Source organism: Octodon degus, unplaced genomic scaffold (genome assembly GCF_000260255.1).
Source record: "Octodon degus isolate 3935 unplaced genomic scaffold, OctDeg1.0 scaffold00026, whole genome shotgun sequence".
Classification (NCBI taxonomy): Eukaryota; Metazoa; Chordata; class Mammalia; order Rodentia; family Octodontidae; genus Octodon; species Octodon degus.
The window spans coordinates 5,027,552-5,046,343 of record NW_004524602.1 but is presented as its reverse complement, the minus strand read 5'-3'; the positions used below and the strand labels follow the sequence as shown (position 1 = coordinate 5,046,343).

The following is an 18,792-nucleotide window of genomic DNA, read 5'->3' as shown; positions in this document are numbered from 1 at the left end:
TTTTTTTTTTTTCCCAGAACCAAGGATTGAACTCAGGCCCTTGCACTTGCCAGAGAAGCACTTATTCCACTGAGCCATCTCCCCGGCCCAAAAAAACTTTTCTGAATTGAAACAAAAATGTTATACCACAAGGAGCCATGCACCTAGGTCCAGTGGTTGGGTCACCAGTGGGGGTTATTGAGGAACCTGTAGGGAAGTAAAAAATGTGGCCAGCAGTTTAGAGCCTGGAGCTGAGCAGATCCACAAGCTAAAATCCTAGTTTCGCTGGTAACCATCTCTGGGGAAAACTTAGCCTCCACCACTGCTCTCTGCATTGCATGCAGAAATCTATCTAAAGCTCAAAAGGCCACGTAGGAGAACATCAGTTTTGAAATCAGGCTGATGCCACAAGCTGTGGGATTATGGGAAATGAGCCTCTGTGCCTCTGCTCTTTCATCTGCAAAATACAAACAACAGCACCTACTTCCCAGGCTCGCTGGAGACTGCAGAGAGCTTGTAACAGTGCTGGACACATACGAGATAATGGGTTGGGGCCAGGGAGCCGGCTCAGTGGAATAAGTGCTTCCCTGGCAAGCTCAAGGGCCTGAGTTCAATCCCCGGTTCCAAAAAAGAAAAAATTAAGGTAATGGGAAGTGCTAGCAAATGATGGACGTGTTTAGCATTACGCCCTAAGCACCCACCTAGTAAAGGCCACGGTGTAAGTGCTGGGCTCTCTAACATCGTCCTGATGAGCTTCGGAAGTCCTCCTGGCAGGGGCGGATGGGACTTCAGCTGCTGAGGGCTCACTGATGGGTCACCTCCTCAGGAGGGGTGTCTCCTAGACATAAGCCTGAAACTTGTAGTGCCAGCGCACTAGGCCAGTGGCACTGAACCTCTTAGAGCTTTCTGTGAGAAGAAACAGCCTGCTGTGGCAAAACTACCATGAATTCACCACCATGGCACTAGGCTTTTGGTTGTTTAAAATGGTTCTTAGGATCAGTGAGATAGCTCAGAGGTTTAAAGTGCCTGCTTGGCAAGCTGAGGCAGGTGAAGGGACCATGGTTCAATCCCTGGCACCACATGCCAGGCCAGCCCCGCCCTCAGGGTGAGCTGAGCCAGCCAAAAAATAAATAAAAATAAACAATAGGGGCTGGGGAGATGGCTCAGTGGAATAAGCGCTTCCTTGGCAAGTGCAAGGGACTGAGTTCAATCCCCGGCTCCTCAAAATAAAACAAAAATAAAATAAAATAAACAAACTGCCTTGAGGGTTGAAGGTTGTATTAAAAATAAATATATAAATAAAATGGTTCTTAAGGGTAGCCAGATAGCTCAGCAGACTAAAGCATGCTGAGACAGAGACAGATTGAGACTGGGCATGGTGGTACCCGCCTGTAATCCCAGCACTTGGGAGGCTGAAAACAGGAGGAGCACTATGAGTCAGATCTACATAGTGAGATCCTGTAGATCCTACAGACCCTGTACCAAACACACACACACACACACACACACACACACACACACACACACACACACAGAAAAAGAAAACCGGTTTAAATGGTTCTCACTGTTACCCAGGCTAGTCTTGAATTCCTGAGCTGAAAGCATTCTTCCTGCCTCAGCCTCCCCACTAGCTGGGAATACTATGTGCCACCATGCTGGGGTATAAGAGCCTAATTATTGTTTTCATTTATTTTTTTGGGGGAACCAGGGATTGAACTCAGATCCTTGTGTTTGCCAGTCAAGCACTTATCCTACTGAGCCATCTCCCCGGCCCCTATTGTTTTTATTTTTGAGACAGGGCTTTTCCATGTGTCCCAGGCTGGCCTTGAACTCAAAGAGATTCTACCTCTGCCTCTCAAACACTGGGACAAGCGTGGACCAGAATGTCCAGCAGAAGATACTGATCTTGAAGAAACAATTTCTGAGGATATGGACTTTAAGAACAGCACTTCTAGGGCTGGGGAGATGGCTCGGTAGAAGAAGAGCTTGCCTGGCAAGCTTAATGGGCCTGAGTTCAATCCCTGGTTCCACCAAAAAACAAAACAACAACAAGAATAGCACTTCTGGAGCCAGGGAGATGGCTCAGTGGAAAAAGCGCTTCCCTGGCAAGCGCAAGGGTCTGAGTTCAATCCCTGGTTCTGCCAAAAAAAAAATAATAATAATAATTGCACTTCTGAGCCATTTCAGTATTTATGTTTTACTCTTAGTACTTCACTATCACGAAAACTTTTTCTTAGTTCAATTGTTTTGAAACATTTAATTTTAATTAATTAATATTTAATTTTCTGAATATTGCTTAATCTTTTGTTCTAAGATTTATACTGTATCTTTGACTTATAATTTATTTAAAAGATATCGTGTATCTTCTAGTATTGGAAACTTTAAAAAGTATATTTCCATTTTTTGTTGACTTTATATTACTTCTTCCCTGTCTTTTATACACACATACACAAACATATATATGAAAAAAAAAGTATATAATCCAACGTAAGATTGGTACTGGGGCCAGGGAGATGGCTCAGTGGAATAAGCGCTTGCCTGGCAAGTGTAAGGGCCCGAGTTCAATGCCTGGTTCCGCAAAAAAAAAGATTGGTACTGTCTCATAGAAATCTTCAATGACCTTTTAAATGAGTGTTCATCTAATATATTTTATATAATCCTGCATAACTATCACTTTCAGAGCTCTTTATTGTTCACCCAGGAGCATACTGCAACTTCTCTTGCCTTTTGAATTATGCTCTTTGTTATTTCCTATATGCTATGTCTGGAGGTATTAAAATATCTCAAGTTTGTATAACTAGAAAATCTTACTTTTAGTTTTCAAAGGTATGTTTGCTAAGTATAAAATTCAAAGAGGACAGATCTTTTTCTTTCAGTCCTTCAATTAGTCTAGTTTCCTACACACTCTTGGTCCTTTTTTTTTTTCTAATGTGGAATAAGATGCTATTTAATTTTGTTCTTCCATAGCTAATTTTTTTTTTTGCACAACCGGGGATTGAACTCAGGCCCTTGTGCTTGCCAGGGAAGCACTTATTCCACTAAGCCATCTGCCTGGCCCCTGCTAATATTTTTATGTATATGCTTTAATGATTTTTTTCTTTATAATAAGTTTTGGACAATTTCATTTTTGTGTATCTTGGTATGATTTTATTTAAATTTCTTGTGCAAAAAGGTTCATTTCTCTTGGAAATGCGGTATAAGTTGAACTGAATTCAGAAATTTTATATCTTTAAATATTTATTGCCTACTCCTTTCTACTTTTTTTCTTTTTTCTTTTTTGTGGAACCGGGGATTGAACTCAGGTCCTTGCGCTTGCAAGGGAAGCGCTTATTCCACTGAGCCATCTCCCCAGCCCTCCTTTCTACTTTGAGAATTCTAATTATATGAATATAAGTTTCTTGGTTTTGACACAGTGAACTATTATGACTGATCTGTAAATTCTTTCATTTTTTATTTTGGACAATTCTTGTTATATTCACTTATGTTTGTAAATTATTTTCAATTTGCAATCTATTAAATTAAAAGAAAAAAAAAGAGATAAATGCAAAAACAGAATAGCACTTCTGGGCTGGGGAGCTCTTGCCTTGCACGCACAAGACCCTGAGTTCGATCCCCAGCATCACACACACACACACACAATATCTGTTCTGTGTTACAGCAGAGTCAGGAACTAGCATAGAATAAGCTGTCTAGGGAACGCAATGTGTAACAAAGGAAATGAAAGACCTGATAGTCAAGGGCAGACTTTGTAAGTCAGGGCTGGTGAAAGAATTAAAAACCTGTAAAATCTGTGTGTGTGTTGACATTTGCACCTAGCACTGGGGAACTGAACCCTAGTATTCCACATTAATAGCCTGTTTTTGGTTTTGCGGAACTAGGGATTGAACTCAGTCCCTTGTGCTTGCCAGGCAAGCACTTATTCTACTGAGCTATCTCCCCCCACCCTTTTTTGGAGACAGAGAATCTATGTAGTGGGGTCTGGGGAGACAGCTCAGTAGAATAAGCACTTGCCTGGCAAGTGCAGGGTCCTGAGTTCAATCCCCAGTACCACAAAAAAAAAAAAAAAAAAAAAAGAATCTATGTAGCTCAGGTTGGCCTTGGACTATGTAGCCCAGGTTGGACTCAAACCTAAGATGATCCTCCTGCCTCACCTGCCTGAGTGCCAAGATCACCATCATGTGCCACCACACCGGACTCTATTTATTTATTTATTTATTTATTTATTTCGGAACCAGGGATTGAACTCAGATCCTTGTACTTGCCAGGCAAGTGCTTATGCTGCTGAGCTACATCCCCAGAGATTTTTTTCTTTTTTTTTTTTTTGCAGAACCAGGAATTGAACTTAGGCCCTCGTGGCCCCTTTTAAAATAATTATTATTTTAGATGTATTTAGTACAGTGTCTACCGGGTCTCACTACTCAGTTCTGACTCACAGTGATCCTCCTGTTCTCAGCCTCCCAGGCGCTGGGATTACAGGCAGGTGACACCACACCCAGTCTCAATTACTGTCTCAGCACACTCCAGGGGCAGAGCTGACATGTTTTTATTTTTTTGCAGAACCAGGGATTGAACTCAGGTCCTTTGCTTATTCTACGGAGCTATCTCCCCAGCCCTTGACACTTTTTTTTTTTTTTTTTTCACATTTTTTTTTTTTTTTTTTTTTTTTTTTTTTTTTTTTTTTTTTTTGCAGAACTGGGGATTGAACTCAGGCCCTTAAGCTTGCCAGGCAAGCACTTATTCTACTGAGCCATCTCCCCGGCCCCCTGGCACATTATTTTTTAAGACAAGTTTTCACTAAGTTGCTGAATGGCCCACGCTGGCCTCAAGGTCAGTGATCTTCTTGCCTCAGCCTCCTAGAGTGCTGAGATTACAAGTGTGTGCCATTATGTGTGATAAAAAGTCAGCCTGTAGTTGGGTGTGGTGGCACACGTTTATAATCCCTAGCACTTGGGAGGATAAGACTGGAGGATCACTGCAAGGCCAGCCCTGGGTACAAAGTGAGTTCAAAGCCAGGATGAACTGCAGTAAGACACCCTGCTTCAAAAAATAAAAATAAAATGGTTTGGTTGAGTCAGGTATAGTGGTACATGCCTGGAAACTCAGCACTCCTGAGGCTGAAGTAGCATTAGTGGGAGTTAAAGGTCAGCCTGGAGTACATAGGGAGGCTGTCTCAAAAGACTAAGAAAAAAGATTCTGTTTGCAGGGCTGGCAGGATAGCTCAGCAGACTAGAGCAAGTGTTTGGGAAAGCACAGGGACCACACTCTGTGCCAGCCCCGCCCCCCAGGGCAGGCTGAGCTGGCCGGAGTCCAGGTGTACAGTGGCACATGCCTATAATCCCAGCACTGGGGAGGCTGAAAGCAGGAGGATCACCAAGAGTCAGAGTGGCGTAGTGAAGGCTTCTTTTTTTTTTGGCTGGCTCAGGCTGCCTTAAGGGCAGGTCTGGTGTGGCTTGTGGAGCTGGGGATTGCACTGCAGTTCCCTATGCCTCAGTTTGCCCAAGCAGGCACTTTAAACAACTGAGTTAACTGTAAGCCCCCTGAGCTGCATAGTGAGACCCTGCAACAACCAAATGCAAGAAAAAAAAAAAAAAAATTCTGATTGCAAACGCTCTTTGGGCTTTTCCTTAAAGAATGAGACATCAACCCAGCTTCCTGTACCTGCCAGCTCCTCACCTCATGTGTCCCAAACAAACAGCCTGAGGAGGACAGTGGGATGTAGCCCCTGAGCTATAGAGCCAGTGTTCGTGGAGGCTTTGTGCAGAAGGCCATCAGCTCAGAGGGTAAGAAGCTGGCGCTGCCCTGGCCTTAAGCCCTCTTAAATCTCTAGTTATCCTGTGTGTCTTCTGCATAACTGTAAGATTCCCTTCTGCACCTAACGTGCTGCACAGGCAGCTCTGCGGAGCACGCCAGCAGCCTGTGCAGCCCCGACTCTCCCCACTCATGCCTCGGGGCTGGACGAGGTGCTGGGCCAAGGCCAGTCAGACCACAGTGATCATATCCAGTCCACAGCACCTTCCAGTTTATTGTTTTATTTACAAACAGGGTGAAGTCAACTGGGCAGATCAGGGTTGGAGTCAGTCTAGGCCGTCCACGTGGAGAGGTTCCTGGGTCAGTCTCTACCATGAAGGCCACCTGTTTAAGCTTTGTCCGGCTTCTTGGTAAACGGCCTGATTCCTCCAGGGCAGTCTCACCTGTTGCTCCTGAGCCCTTTGACGAGGGCAGATGGATCTGGGGGAACAGCTTGGTTCGAGGGCTGGGGCCCCCTCAGTTTGTGTAAACCTGAGTTCCGATCACACGCATGATTTCCTTCTGTATCTTGGGGTCCTGAGTATTAATGTTGGCATCGCCCACCTGACCATCCTCATATCTGCCAGAGACCAAGCAAATGTGAGCGTGAAAACGAGAACAGAAAAACGTCAACCAACGGCACTGTCGAGAGGCATGGCCACCCCACCTGACAGTCAAAGCTCTTGCTCTCTATTTAGAATAGAAAGGATTCAATTTCTCTGGTCTCCTCTGCACAGCCCATCTCCATCCTCCCAGGGGAAAAGTTCCAGGGTCGGCTCCACTCAAGTAGCAAGGGACAAGGCTCAGAACATGCACAGGACTTCCCAGTAGTCACAGCACCCAAGCACCCTCTCTCAAGTGAACCCAGGGCCCCATCCTGACTTACACAAAGAAGAACCGTGTGCAGACGTGGTCGGACACAGGGCACACCCAGATGTTCCCATGCTTCTGGAGGTCCTTGGATGTGATCACTGGAACAAAAGGGGCAGAAGTCACAGATAAAAGCCTGAGACACAAGATTCCAGGCAAGAGGGGAAGACACAGTACTCCCACAGGCAGTCCCAGCTGGATCACACCTAGAGGCCAGGACCCAAACCAGCAGGGACTGGCTGTGCTACCTACCTTCGCAGAGTGCTATACAGTTGAGATTCCGACTCTGCAGGAATCTGGACTGAATGGATCGGGTCTGAAAGAGAAGGGGCAGAGCAGACACAGCATGCAGTAGCTTGTGGGCTGGCCACAGGGCAGGGGTCCTCTGTGTCCAGGCTGCAGGCCTCCCGCCACAAGTTTATTCCCTGGTCAATCCAGATGGGCTTTTCATCTTTATCTCCACTCTACTTGTGACAAAGACGGTGCCACTCTGAAGTGTGTTCTGTTGAGGGCACACTCCCAATTCCTTTTCTATCAGCCCAGCCCCTGGGGCAGCCCAGGAAGAAGGCTCCTCAGAGCAGGGCCAGTTCCTAGTACCTGGGGGATGGTGTTCATCCTGTTGTATCTCTGGACCAGCTCATCCTTGGAGGGCATCCTGTGCTGTCCTTTTCCCATTCCTGTCACAGAAAAACAAACTTGGGTCATTGAACCATTCTTTGGTCACATATTTATCAAAGTGCCTCCTATGTGCCACACACTGAGCCACACACTTGGCAGTACCATGGTGAATTCCAAGAACAAGCTAGCTGCTCTCACTAAATTTTACCTGGTAGAAATTACAGGCAATGAACAAGAAACTGCAGCACGCCATGAGGGGCTGTGATGGGGAGACTACACAGCGCAGTGCGGGCAGGAAGGGCCACCAGCCCAGCCAAGGGCTTGGAAGAGGCTGAGAACCACAGAGCTGGAAGACAGGAGGGGACACCTGAAGGCAGGATAGTCACGTGGCATATTCTGCACATAGTACAGTGAATAGCAGCAAAGTGGCCACAAATGATGTGGAAGGGCAAGGTCGGATCAGATCAAGAGGCCTCGCAGGCCATGCTAAGGCAAGCAGAACTTGTCTGGAGGACAGACGGAAGAAGCAGGCTGGAGCAACTGAAGGGCTCTGAGAAGAACGGCTCGTGAAACCCTTGTGTCACACGGCAGTGAACAGGATCCAAGCAGAGCTGTGATGTTGAAGTTACCTTCACATATGCTCTGATGTTGAAGTTACCTTAAAAGTGATGAGGAGCAAAGGAGGAAGCAGAGCACCAAGGTGACATGTACCTCTCCATGCCCTCCCTCCCCTGGCAGAATCCCACCTCCTCAGAAGGCTGCCCTCAGCGGACAGCACAGGGCCGGTTCCCTGTGCTCCCACATTATCTCAAGTCACAAAGCCACCACAGCCCTATCTGACAAGGGCAAGTCCTCGTCTATACCATTTACAGATGCGACGTGGAACTTATCCTACTAGATATGAAGCACAGCCTGTATGTCCCTATGACCTGAGGACAGAACTTCAGTCCCTGAACTCAACTTTATGACAGGCCCAGTCTTACCAGAGTTGGGACTGTGTGTGTTACCGAGTGGGAGATGGACGACGAGGAAGAGGACACCATCACTCCAGGCCTAAGCAGGGCCCCTAGCTCATCCTACCCTAAACTCTGCATACTGCCAGCTCCATGCTGCTTTGGTTCTGGTTCTGGGAAGTCAAAGAATAGAGGCTGAGATGACTGCCACACTGATGGTCTTCCTGGTCAGGCTGTCACACACTGTGACTCAACCAAAGCCTCATGACAACATGACCTGCACAGCATGCAGGGGATCAAACCCTGGCTGCTGTGCTCTCCCTAAAGCAGGCGCTTAGTCTGCTGAGCTATTGCCAGCCCGATTTTTAATTCTGAGACAAGTTCTCCTTAGATTGCTCAGGCTGGGGTTGAGTTTGTGATCCTCTTGCCTCAGCCTCCCAGAGTGCTGGGATTACGAATATGTCACAGCACACCCCGACGATTAGCCTGGTTTCTACAGCAGGCTAGAGAGAGCCATTCTGATATACCCCACACCCGGTCCCGCCCTAGGCCTATAACAGGAGCCTATCTGCTGACCCAGTGATCTTTCCTTCCTCATCCTGACTCAGACCCTGAGGACTTGCTGGCTGGAATCATCTCTGAAAATGCTGCCCAGGGCACAGGACATTCCTGACAGAATTAAGCAGACTGCGTGTATGAACTGCTTTCGCACTGTCCTGCCACCCACCCTGCACGCTGGGCAGGCCACTGCTGCCTCCATCGTCATTCGATGCTCCCCGTGTATACCAACCCTCACCCTGACGTCACCCGGTGTTTCCAGGTTGAGGTGCCCTCAGGAAGAAACAGCCATCAGTACAGCATAGGCTGGAGCTGAATGCACACGGCAGCTGGTCAAGAGCCTCCGGAACTACGGCATGGGGGCGCTTCACACTTTCTATCCATTCTATAGATTCTCACGTACCGGTATCTACAAGGGCTCACATCCATTCATTCAAGCAAAGGCTCCCCTGTTGGTCCACAGAGTGCTAAGGGCACTGGCCCAGAAGTTAGCACATGTGGCTTCTAGCCCTGCTGTCCTCCCTACAGCCATTACCAAGCCCATTTAACTTCTCTGTATGAGCCTGCTTATCTTCAAAGTGATACGGAATCGGTCCAGAGGAGCTACAGCTCCAATAGTGAAAGGCTACGGCAACCTGGATACATAATCATCAGCCTTGGAGAGGGGAGGGGGACACTGTCCCAAAGTTCTCTGTCATCAGTAGAGTCCTGAGGAAAGACAAGACGTCCACAGAGATTCCCGCCTTCCTGTGGCAACTCACGTACTCAGGCACCAAGTAGGAAACGACCAGCGGGAGAAGGGCAGGCAGAGGTAGGCACAGTAAGGGCAGAACATGGACATAAGAGCAGAATCTCAGTACTCGGGAAGTAACAAGAGCTTAACCAGAGAGACGCTGGGAAAAGATAGAAGCTGAGGAACCTAGACAAAGAAGCCAGAAAGACCTCCCGCGCCCAACTTTGGCTCTCAGTCACAGAGTAAGGCGCGTTCACACCCGCAGAGCCCAGCGCTAAGCATGCATCAGCACCTGCCCTGCGTGGGTTAGTCGGAACCCTTGTGCTATGGCATGCTAGTCCTTCTTTTCTTTGTCTTCTTGAGACCGGGTCTCGCTATGCAGTCCAGGCTGGCCTTGAGCTCACTTTGCATCCTAAGCTGGTCTCTGTCACAACAATCCTCCTGCCTCAGCTTCCCAAGTACTGGGATTTACAGGCATGTGTCACCAAGCCTGGCTTAATTTTTTTTCTTTTTGCTTCACAAATTTTATTTATTTATAATACAAAAATATAGTCACATTAACATAGAAATTGGGCTGGGGAGATGGCTCAGGTGCTTCCCTGAATAACTGCTTCCCTGGCAAGCGCAAGGGCCTGAGTTCAATCCCCAGTTCCACCAAAAAAAAAAGATAGGGGCCAGGGAGATGGCTCAGTGGAATAAGTGCTTGCTGGCAAACACAAGGACCTGAGTTCAATCCCTGGTTCTGCAAAAAAATAAGTAACATAGAAATTATTGTTACAACATCTAAAATTATAGTTTAATTTTTACTTTAGTGTTTATACTTTGTAGTACATTATAAAATTGCTTAAATATTGACACAAGATGTCTAAAGTGATACTTTTAATCATTTATTTATTTAATTAGTTGGTACAAAGTCTTGCTAGGCAACTCAACTGACTCAATGTAATCCTCCAGTCTTAGCCTCCCCAGAACTAGGAGTATAGGCATGTACCACCACGCCCAGTGGGGATGGAACCCAGGTCCTTGCACTTGCCAGGCAGGCACTTAGACTGCTGAGCTATCTGCCCAGCCACTAAAATGATACTTTTAAAATCATACATTTTATTCAATCAGATGGCTGCTATTTGTGTTTATTACAGATAATTCTTTCAGGATCTCAGTGGGGTTTTTTTTGGATATTAGGGAAGGGTCTGCAGGGTGTTCAGGGTCTCACTACTAGATCGCCTGTTTACAGCCTTCCAAAAGCTGGGATTACAGGCGCATACCACCACACCCAGTCTCAACTGCTGTCCCAGAATGCCCCAGGGGCAGGGCCAGCATGGCAGACCTGGGAATTGAACCCCTGGCCTGTGCCTGCTTGCAGGCGCTTTAATCCACTGAGCTATTTGGCCGGCCCAGTAATTGTTATTCAGGAAAATTTTACAAGAATTAGGTCAGATCATAGGATTGTTTTTATGACTTTAGAGCTCCAGCATTAATAAATTGTAAATGTTTTCATACTTCACCAACAGGTGACTATCAATTTTAGTACATCCTTGGTAGCTGAGTATTTTCACTTTCTTTTTTTCTTTTCTTTTTTTTTTTTGTGGAACCAGGGATTGAACTCAGACACTTAGGCTTGCCAGGCAAGCACTTATTCTACTGAGCCATCTCCCCGGCCCCACTATTTTCACTTTCTATGACTGTACAGGTATAAAGTTGTGCTTCATTATTATGATCATATGGATTTTTTTAAAGCAACATTTGGGCATTAATGTACTAACATAATTTGAAATATTATGAGGGCTGGGGCTAAAGAAGTATCTTGAGGGGCTCATGAAAAAAGCCCTCAGTTCAATCCCCATGATAGCCACAACAATGGAGTAGAATTCTGAGTAGTATTTATCTTCAAGGAGACAAAATCTTCCCTCAGGAGTTTTCATTCCACCTTGCTTCATTACTGCACGTCAACCACAGCGCTAGGTGCAGGAGCGCTCCAGTTCTTAGTCTCTCCTCTCCTCCCAGCATGTTACATGAGGCGTGCACAGATTCCCCAGCTGACAGCATCTATTACCCTCCTACTTCCCCTTGCCAGTGCTGTCAACCCCTCCTTTGGCATTTCTAGCATGATCCTCAGGAGTGACTTTTTTTTTTTTTTTTTTTTGCAGCACTGGGGATTGAACTCAGGACCTTGCACTTGCCAGGCAGGCGCTTATGCCGCTGAGCTTTCTCCCCAGCCCAGGAGTGACTTTCTTGATGCTCCAAACCCAAGTTCTGATTTCATCTTCCTCAGAGCAACTCACAAGTTCACTAATGGTCCCATCAACAGAGATTCCATCAGGCTTTCTTCCATTAGTGGTCCACCAAACCTGAGAACGCTCAGTACAGCTAAAAAACTGCACGGGGGGCGGGTGGGAGATGGCTCAGTGGAATAAGCGCTTCCCTGGCAAGCACAAGGGCCTGAGTTCAATCCCTGGTTCTGAAAAAAAAAAAAAAAAAAAAAAAAAAGACTGCACCAGGGCCACATAGCTCCTCTCCTGGTTCCTTCTCACAGATCACATGATCACTGGAAGACTAAGTCTTAAGGGACGGCGCATCTTTTAGAGAGCTGACTACTCTGATAGTCACACTCATGGTGGAGTGAACATGCGTCCGTTTTCTGGATAGGTCACAGCACATGTGCAATTTCCACTATTTGAAGTCAAGGGAAGAAAAGCTTGAATGCATGCTGTCAAGCAGTACACTGTAAAAATCCTTTATTAAATAACAACCCATACACCAAGTGATATTTGGTTTGACAGTGGCAGGAAAATATCCAGGTGCATTTGGACAAGCGATCTGAATGTCATCTACACACAATTTCTCCACTTTTGAGTTTTATGAGGGAATCTGAACAGTGCCTTACAATACTTAGTATCCCTGAACATGCAGGTCTAGTTGCCTGCGTCACTGAGGAGAGTGGGCCGGAACTGGAACACATCTTCTAACGCGTTTGCAGGGAGGTGCGAGTTAATCGTCTCAAGATCTTGGTCCTGCCTCGTCCTATACCAGATCAGAGTAAGGCCAGTTGAATGGGCTGTGCTGTAAACTTCAGGAAGTGTTCACAGTAGGCACTTGTTCCAGGCTAGCTCAGCTTCAAATACTTGCATGTGTCTTGTGGTGTGGAGTCCCCAGTCAACACAGCATTGTCTGTCTAGGTAAGGGAGAGGATTCCTAGTTCTCGTGTTCTCATGCCTTTTGGATGAGCCCTCCACTGTCCAGCAGGAACATAATGCAAGTGGCATGTGCAGTTGCAGATACCTAGGGACACACCAAGGCAACGCTTTGCAGGGTGCCAAAGCAGAGGCTCAGGACACACCATAGAATTCCCATCCTTTCCAAGGATGCTGATAGGGACAGCAGATCAGATGCAGTTGAAGCAGCAGGATGGGTGGAGGGTCACTGGGGCTGCTTCTCTCCATGCCCCTGGCCTAAGCACGCCCGGGGTCTTACCCCTACAGACCCTTTACTTTCCACTGCACTTTCGTTCTCTCCCTTTGGGGAGCCTCCCCTTGCACCACACCTGGTCCTTTCCAACAGAACAATAAATACCTCCAGAATAATCTAAGAACTAAGACTCTAAGTGACTTCAATCTACGGCTAACTGCTGTCCTGAAATCTTTTGCCTCACACATGCTAGGCAAATGCTCTACCACCGAGCCCTACTGTCAGGCTGGAGTTAGTACCACTGCTGTGCTTTTAGAAGGATTTTTTCTTTGATATGGGAATCAAACTCAGGACCTCACGTTTGGCAGGCAGGCAATGTGCCGCTCAGTTATATGCCCTGCTGCCATGTGCTTTACACCTACTCCCCCGTTCAGCTCAAACACCTAGGGAGTATTTGTGCTTGCTCCTCAACAATATAAAAGGCACTGCACATTCTTCTGGGACTTGCCTTTTTTCCTCTATATATTACTAAAATTCCCATGTTGCTGGAACACACGCCATCTACTCCTCCCCGCCCCCCTTTTATGACAGGGTCTCGTTACAGAGTTCAGGCTGGCTTTGCGCTCACTCTGTAGCTCAGGCTGGCCTCAAACTCACAACAACCTTCCTCCTGTGTTTTTTTTTTTTTTTTTTTGGCAGAACCCGGGATTGAACTCAGGCCCTTGCGCTTGCCAGGGAAGTGCTTATACCATTGAGCCATCTCCTCTGCCCCAGCAACCTTCCTCCTGCCTCAGCCTGAGTGCGGAATTACAAGCGTGCCCCACCACGCCCGGCTCGCCTATCTGTGTTCGCTGCTGAGCAGCAGGCTAGGTGGAAGCACACTAACCACCCAGCCACTCTCCTGGTGGCGGGCACCAGCTGCATCCCAGGCTCACTGCTGCCAACGGGCTACTGCACACTCCTAATCATGGCTTTGGCTGTGCACATGCAGGAGCCAAAGTGCCGACTCACAGAAAAACTGAGCTCTGGGAGATAACACCTGGCAGTCTCCCAAACCCATAGCGCCATCGTATCTCCACACGCATTACGAGAAATCATGACGATTTACAACTCAGGGAGTCACTTGGGTCTTGATATTATTTCCCTGTAAGTAGAGGTTGAGCAGCTTTACATGTTCAGGAAAATACTTGGATTCAATCTGCTTGTTTTTCCAATAAGCCATCTTTTTCTTTTCTTTCAGTGGTACCAGGGATCAAACTCAGCACCGTGCACTGGCCAGGCAAGCACTTACTCCACTGAGCTATCTCCCCGGCCCCTGTAAAAATTTTTAAATTATATGGAAGTTCTTCATTTTCATAAAGGCACACTACTTTTTCGTAATTTGTACTGTACTTTCATGGTTTTTATCCTCTTGAACATTTTTTTCCCTATTGCACATTTTATACAAGATTAGATTATTTGTCCCTTGAAAGCTCCAGACTCACTTATAAAACTAAGTAGGGGGGCCGCGGAGACGGCTCAGTGGAGTAAGCACTTTCCTGGCAAGCGCAAGGGCCTGATTTCAATCCCTGGCTCCGCCAAAACAAACAAACAAAAAAATAACTAAGCAGGTGCTAGCTGGGCATGTTGGTGCCCACCTGCAATCGTAGCACTCAGGAGGTTGACAAAAGAGAATCACTGTGAATTCAAGGTCAAGGGCTAAAGAGGAAGCTCAAGGCCAGCATGCGTTACACAGCAAGACCAAGTCTCAAAAAGCAAATACATAAATTTTAAAAACTAACCTGGTGCCAATGCACAGGCCAGAGGTAGAGTGCTAACCCAGCAGCCCAAAGACCTAGCTTCAGTTCTCAGGACCAGCTGTTACAGTGCAGCTCAGTGAAGGGCCCTCGGTGGTACAGGCCTGTAATCCTTGCCACTCAGGAGGCTGAGACAGGAGGATCACTATTCAAGACCAGCCTAGGCTGCCTCATGAGTTTAAGACTACCCCAAACTACATATCAAGACGCCATCTCAAAAAACACAAGAAAAACCCACCTATGCCTGCGCTTGGTTCGGGGTGTGTTTGGAGACACCCTCTGGCTTTGCAGTTCAAGTGGACTTCGCATGCACTATGTAACCCAGGCTGGCCTTGAACTCCTGCTTCAGTCTTCCAGGTGCTACAGTTGCAAGCCCAGCTCTGTTTCTTTGTGGAAATTTTAAAGCCATTTTAATATCTTCTATAGTTTTATGACTATTCAGGGTTTTAACTGCTTTTGGAATTAAATTATACTTTTTATGTATTGTTTGCTCAAATTTTCAAATTATTGGTATAAAGATTAGAGTTCTCTTAGCTTTTAAAAATTCTGGTATACTCCACCTGTATGTATATTTTCTCTTTCTTTGGAGGTACTAGGGATCGACCTGGTGCCTTGCACATGTGAGGCAAATGCCCTAACACTGAACTACACCCCCAGATATTTTTTTTTTTTTGGCAGAACCGGGGAATTGAACTCAGATCCTTGAGTTTGACAGTCGGGCGCTTATCCTACTGAGCCATCTCCCCGGCCCCCCCCCCAGATATTTAAAAAGAAAATTTCACCCTGAAGAAAAATAGAAAAGATAAAAAGGTAGTATGTATTTTGGTGATGAATGTATTTATTATATATTGCCAACATACACTTAAATTACTTTGAGACCCAAGTTACGAACTGTGATCTTCCTGCCTCAGCCTCCTGAGTAGCTGGTATTATAGTCACATGCCACAGCTCAGCTATTCATACTGTTTGTTTGTGCCCCTTTATTAATCTAACCAGGATTCATCTTTTTTCTTTCTTTCTTTCTTTTTTTTTTTTCTTTTTTGATATAGGATCTTGCTATGCAGTTTAGACTGTCTCAGCCTCCCCAGGACTGGGATTACAGACGTACATCACCATGCACAGGGTTCCAGGGCCAGCACGGCACGTGGTACTGCGAATCACACTCAGGATCTTGCGCTTGCCAGGCAGGTGAGCTATCTCCCTGCCCTTTCATTAGTTCTTTTTCTTCTTTTTTGGTGGAACCAGGGATTGAACCCAGGCCCCTGCGCTTGCCAGGCAAGCACTTATTCCACTGAGCCATCTCCCCAGCCCCCTATATTGTTAGTTCTTTAGAAGAATCATCTTTTCACTGTATTGCTCCTATCTACTGTATCTGTAATTATTTCACTGATTTTCATTCTTTTTTTTTTTTTTTTTGCAGAACCGGGGATTGAACTCATGTCCTTGGGCTTGCCAGGCAAGTGCTTATTCAACTGAGCTATCTCCCCAGCCCCTCATTCTTACCTATATTGTTTCTTTCCTTTCTCTACTTTGGTTTTTTCTATTGTTAGAGACTAATTGTAATTCTAGCCGTAAGTTTTCTTATCTTTGTAACAGTTACAGTTGGCCATCCTCAAGTGGACATGATGGTGACACAGTGACCGTCCTGAATGTGGAGGCCATACTGAACAAGGAAGACGCAGCCTGAAGAGGAGCTAAGACAGGAACCCGGAAGGAGACAGTGCTAACTGATTCTTTTCCTGAGGCAGACAGTGCTGTGCCCATCTTTTCTCCAAACTCTAAAACTTGTTCATGTCTTGTCTTTGGGATAAAATGCCTTCTTTTCCTTCAGTGTGAGTGTTGGAATACTGAACTATTATACACAATACAAACTGACTAACTGATCACAGTTCTGGAGGTTGAACTGGGGCCTTTGTACTGAGCTCATCCTCAGCCCTTTTTATTTTTTTGTATTTATTTATTGCGGGGGGGGGGGAGGTGTCAAACCCAGGGCCCTGTGTGTGGAAGGCATGCACTCTGCCACTGAGCCACATCCCCAGTCGCCCTTTCGATTTTTGGGACAGGGTCTCACCAAGTCACTAATTTGCCAGGTTGGGTTCAAGCTCGTGACCTCCTGCCTCATCCTCTGGAGTGCTAGGATTCCAGGTCTACACTACCACGCCTGGCTCAGCTTACATTTTCAAAGGTTGCTGAGAGCATATCACCTCCAGAAACATAAGCCAACACGAAGGACCCGGAGGACCCAGCCTTCCCGTATAACTCACGTCTTTACACATAAACTCACATGCACACGTACAATCTTTAACTGCCAATACAAAAGAATGTGGTTTTCAGAGCCCTGTTTCACTTTGCAATTACTCCTTAACCCTTCCTAAGGCCAAGCCTCTACAATGAACAAAGCTACCATTATAACAGTAACTGGCCTTACCACACGAACGATCTAAAGTTCTAAAGAGAGAAAGCAGAGAAAGACAGATTATGCACCCATGACTGGCAAGAGGGCTGAGACCACACAGTATCCACAATGGGGAGGAGCGGACAGCACACGTCATGTGTTCACAAATGGATGCGATGTAAACAGTCACAGCGGCCAGCGCGTAGTTCTTACCTGAGTATCCAAAGGAAATACTGGAGATGGGGCTCAGGTAGATGCCTTTGCCATAGGCTGCTCCATGCAGCTTGCAGGGAAACACCAGGATGAACACATGAGCCTGGCCGCCCACGGCTACGCATCAGGCAGCCACAGGGCTATCCAGTCCTCTGGCCCTCCAAACTACCTTCTCAAACACTCTAGGCAGCTACATTTGCAACGTGGGTTGTCTGAAAAGTGGACTCAGGTTAAACTGCTTGCCTAGGGCACCCTGGCACGGGGCGTGGCGGGGCGGTCAGGCCCGCAGCACCCACACTCCTGGGCCCTGGCGCACATGCAGATTCCCTAACACAGGACTACAGGCCAGGGAGGCAGCAGGAGCAGCACCACGCCCTTCAGTCTCTCAGGGGAAAGCCAGGTAATCACAGCAATTCCTTGAACAGCCGTGAAAGATCAGAGCTCTGTGTAGCGGGTGAATTCATCACAGCACCTGCAGTCAGCAGGCCCACATTTCTGCCTGCAGGTACGGTCCCACACCCAGCACCACGAAGCACACAGCCCACGTTCAGACCTGCAAGTCGCACTCACTCTCTGCATCCAACTCCAACTTCCTCTCTAGGGAAGCTCCTGAAACAGGCTAGGACAGAGGGCTGAGGCAAAGCCAGCTAGTGCTCTACAGCAGCCTCTGCACGCCAGGGGGCTGGGAGAGGGCAGAGAAGGGGCACAGCCTCACCTGCAGTTTGGTGTAGGATGCATTGACCAGCCCGTTGCGCAGGATCGAATGCCAGTTCTCAATGTGGGACCCACTGCAAGGCAGGGCAGAACACAAGCCTCCTTTGGGGAAAAGGCTCTGGAAGCACTCCCAACACAGCCACTCCCACCCATCCACACCCACACAGCGCTGCCTAGGGATGCACACACACACACACACACACACACACACACACACACACACGGACGTAGTCACAGCATGCAGGTTATGTGTGCAACTATGGCTAAGCCCCAGCCTCACCCCCAGTGCCATCTCTCCTGCCCTCAGCAAATCACATTCTAAATCCTTAACTGTTGTGGTTGTTTTCTTTTTTGTTTTACTGACCTGCTCCATTTCCAACCTGGGCTGGTTCACCCCTCCTTAGGAAACCTGTGGTCCCTGCTCCCAGGAGGTCACCATATTGCTGCAAACTTAGTGCGGACCTCAATCGGAACAGTGCACTGCAGCCCAGAACTCCTGGACTCAATCGGCACAGTGCACTGCAACCCAGAACTCCTGGACTCAAGCGATCCTCCCACCTCAGCTTCCTGAGTAGCTAGAACCACAGGTGCAACCACCACATCCTACTCTTTTGTCTTTTGTTGTTTTGTTTTGCTTTTTGCACTACCAGGGATTGAATTCAGGACCCTGCACTTGCCACGCAGGCGCTTATTCTACTGAGCTATCTCCCTGGCCCCTTTTTTTTTTTTTTGTCTTTTTGAGACAGTGTCTCACTATGCAGTTCAAGCTGG

At 47.1% G+C, this 18,792-nt stretch overlaps 1 protein-coding gene across 1 annotated transcript in view; it reads right to left on the bottom strand.

Annotated features, from left to right (window-relative positions):
- Positions 1 to 5,987: 5,987 nt before the first annotated feature.
- The window catches only part of Parp6 (poly(ADP-ribose) polymerase family member 6), a 42,641-nt gene continuing 29,836 nt past the window's right edge, over positions 5,988 to 18,792 (bottom strand). The window contains exons 18-23 of the mRNA XM_023712633.1: positions 18,023 to 18,095; positions 17,308 to 17,377; positions 7,234 to 7,313; positions 6,889 to 6,952; positions 6,653 to 6,737; positions 5,988 to 6,346 (exon numbers count right to left, since the gene is read on the bottom strand). Coding sequence (XP_023568401.1) covers positions 6,244 to 6,346; positions 6,653 to 6,737; positions 6,889 to 6,952; positions 7,234 to 7,313; positions 17,308 to 17,377; positions 18,023 to 18,095 — 475 coding nt within the window. The 3' untranslated portion in view covers positions 5,988 to 6,243. The remainder of the gene's footprint in view (positions 6,347 to 6,652; positions 6,738 to 6,888; positions 6,953 to 7,233; positions 7,314 to 17,307; positions 17,378 to 18,022; positions 18,096 to 18,792) is intronic.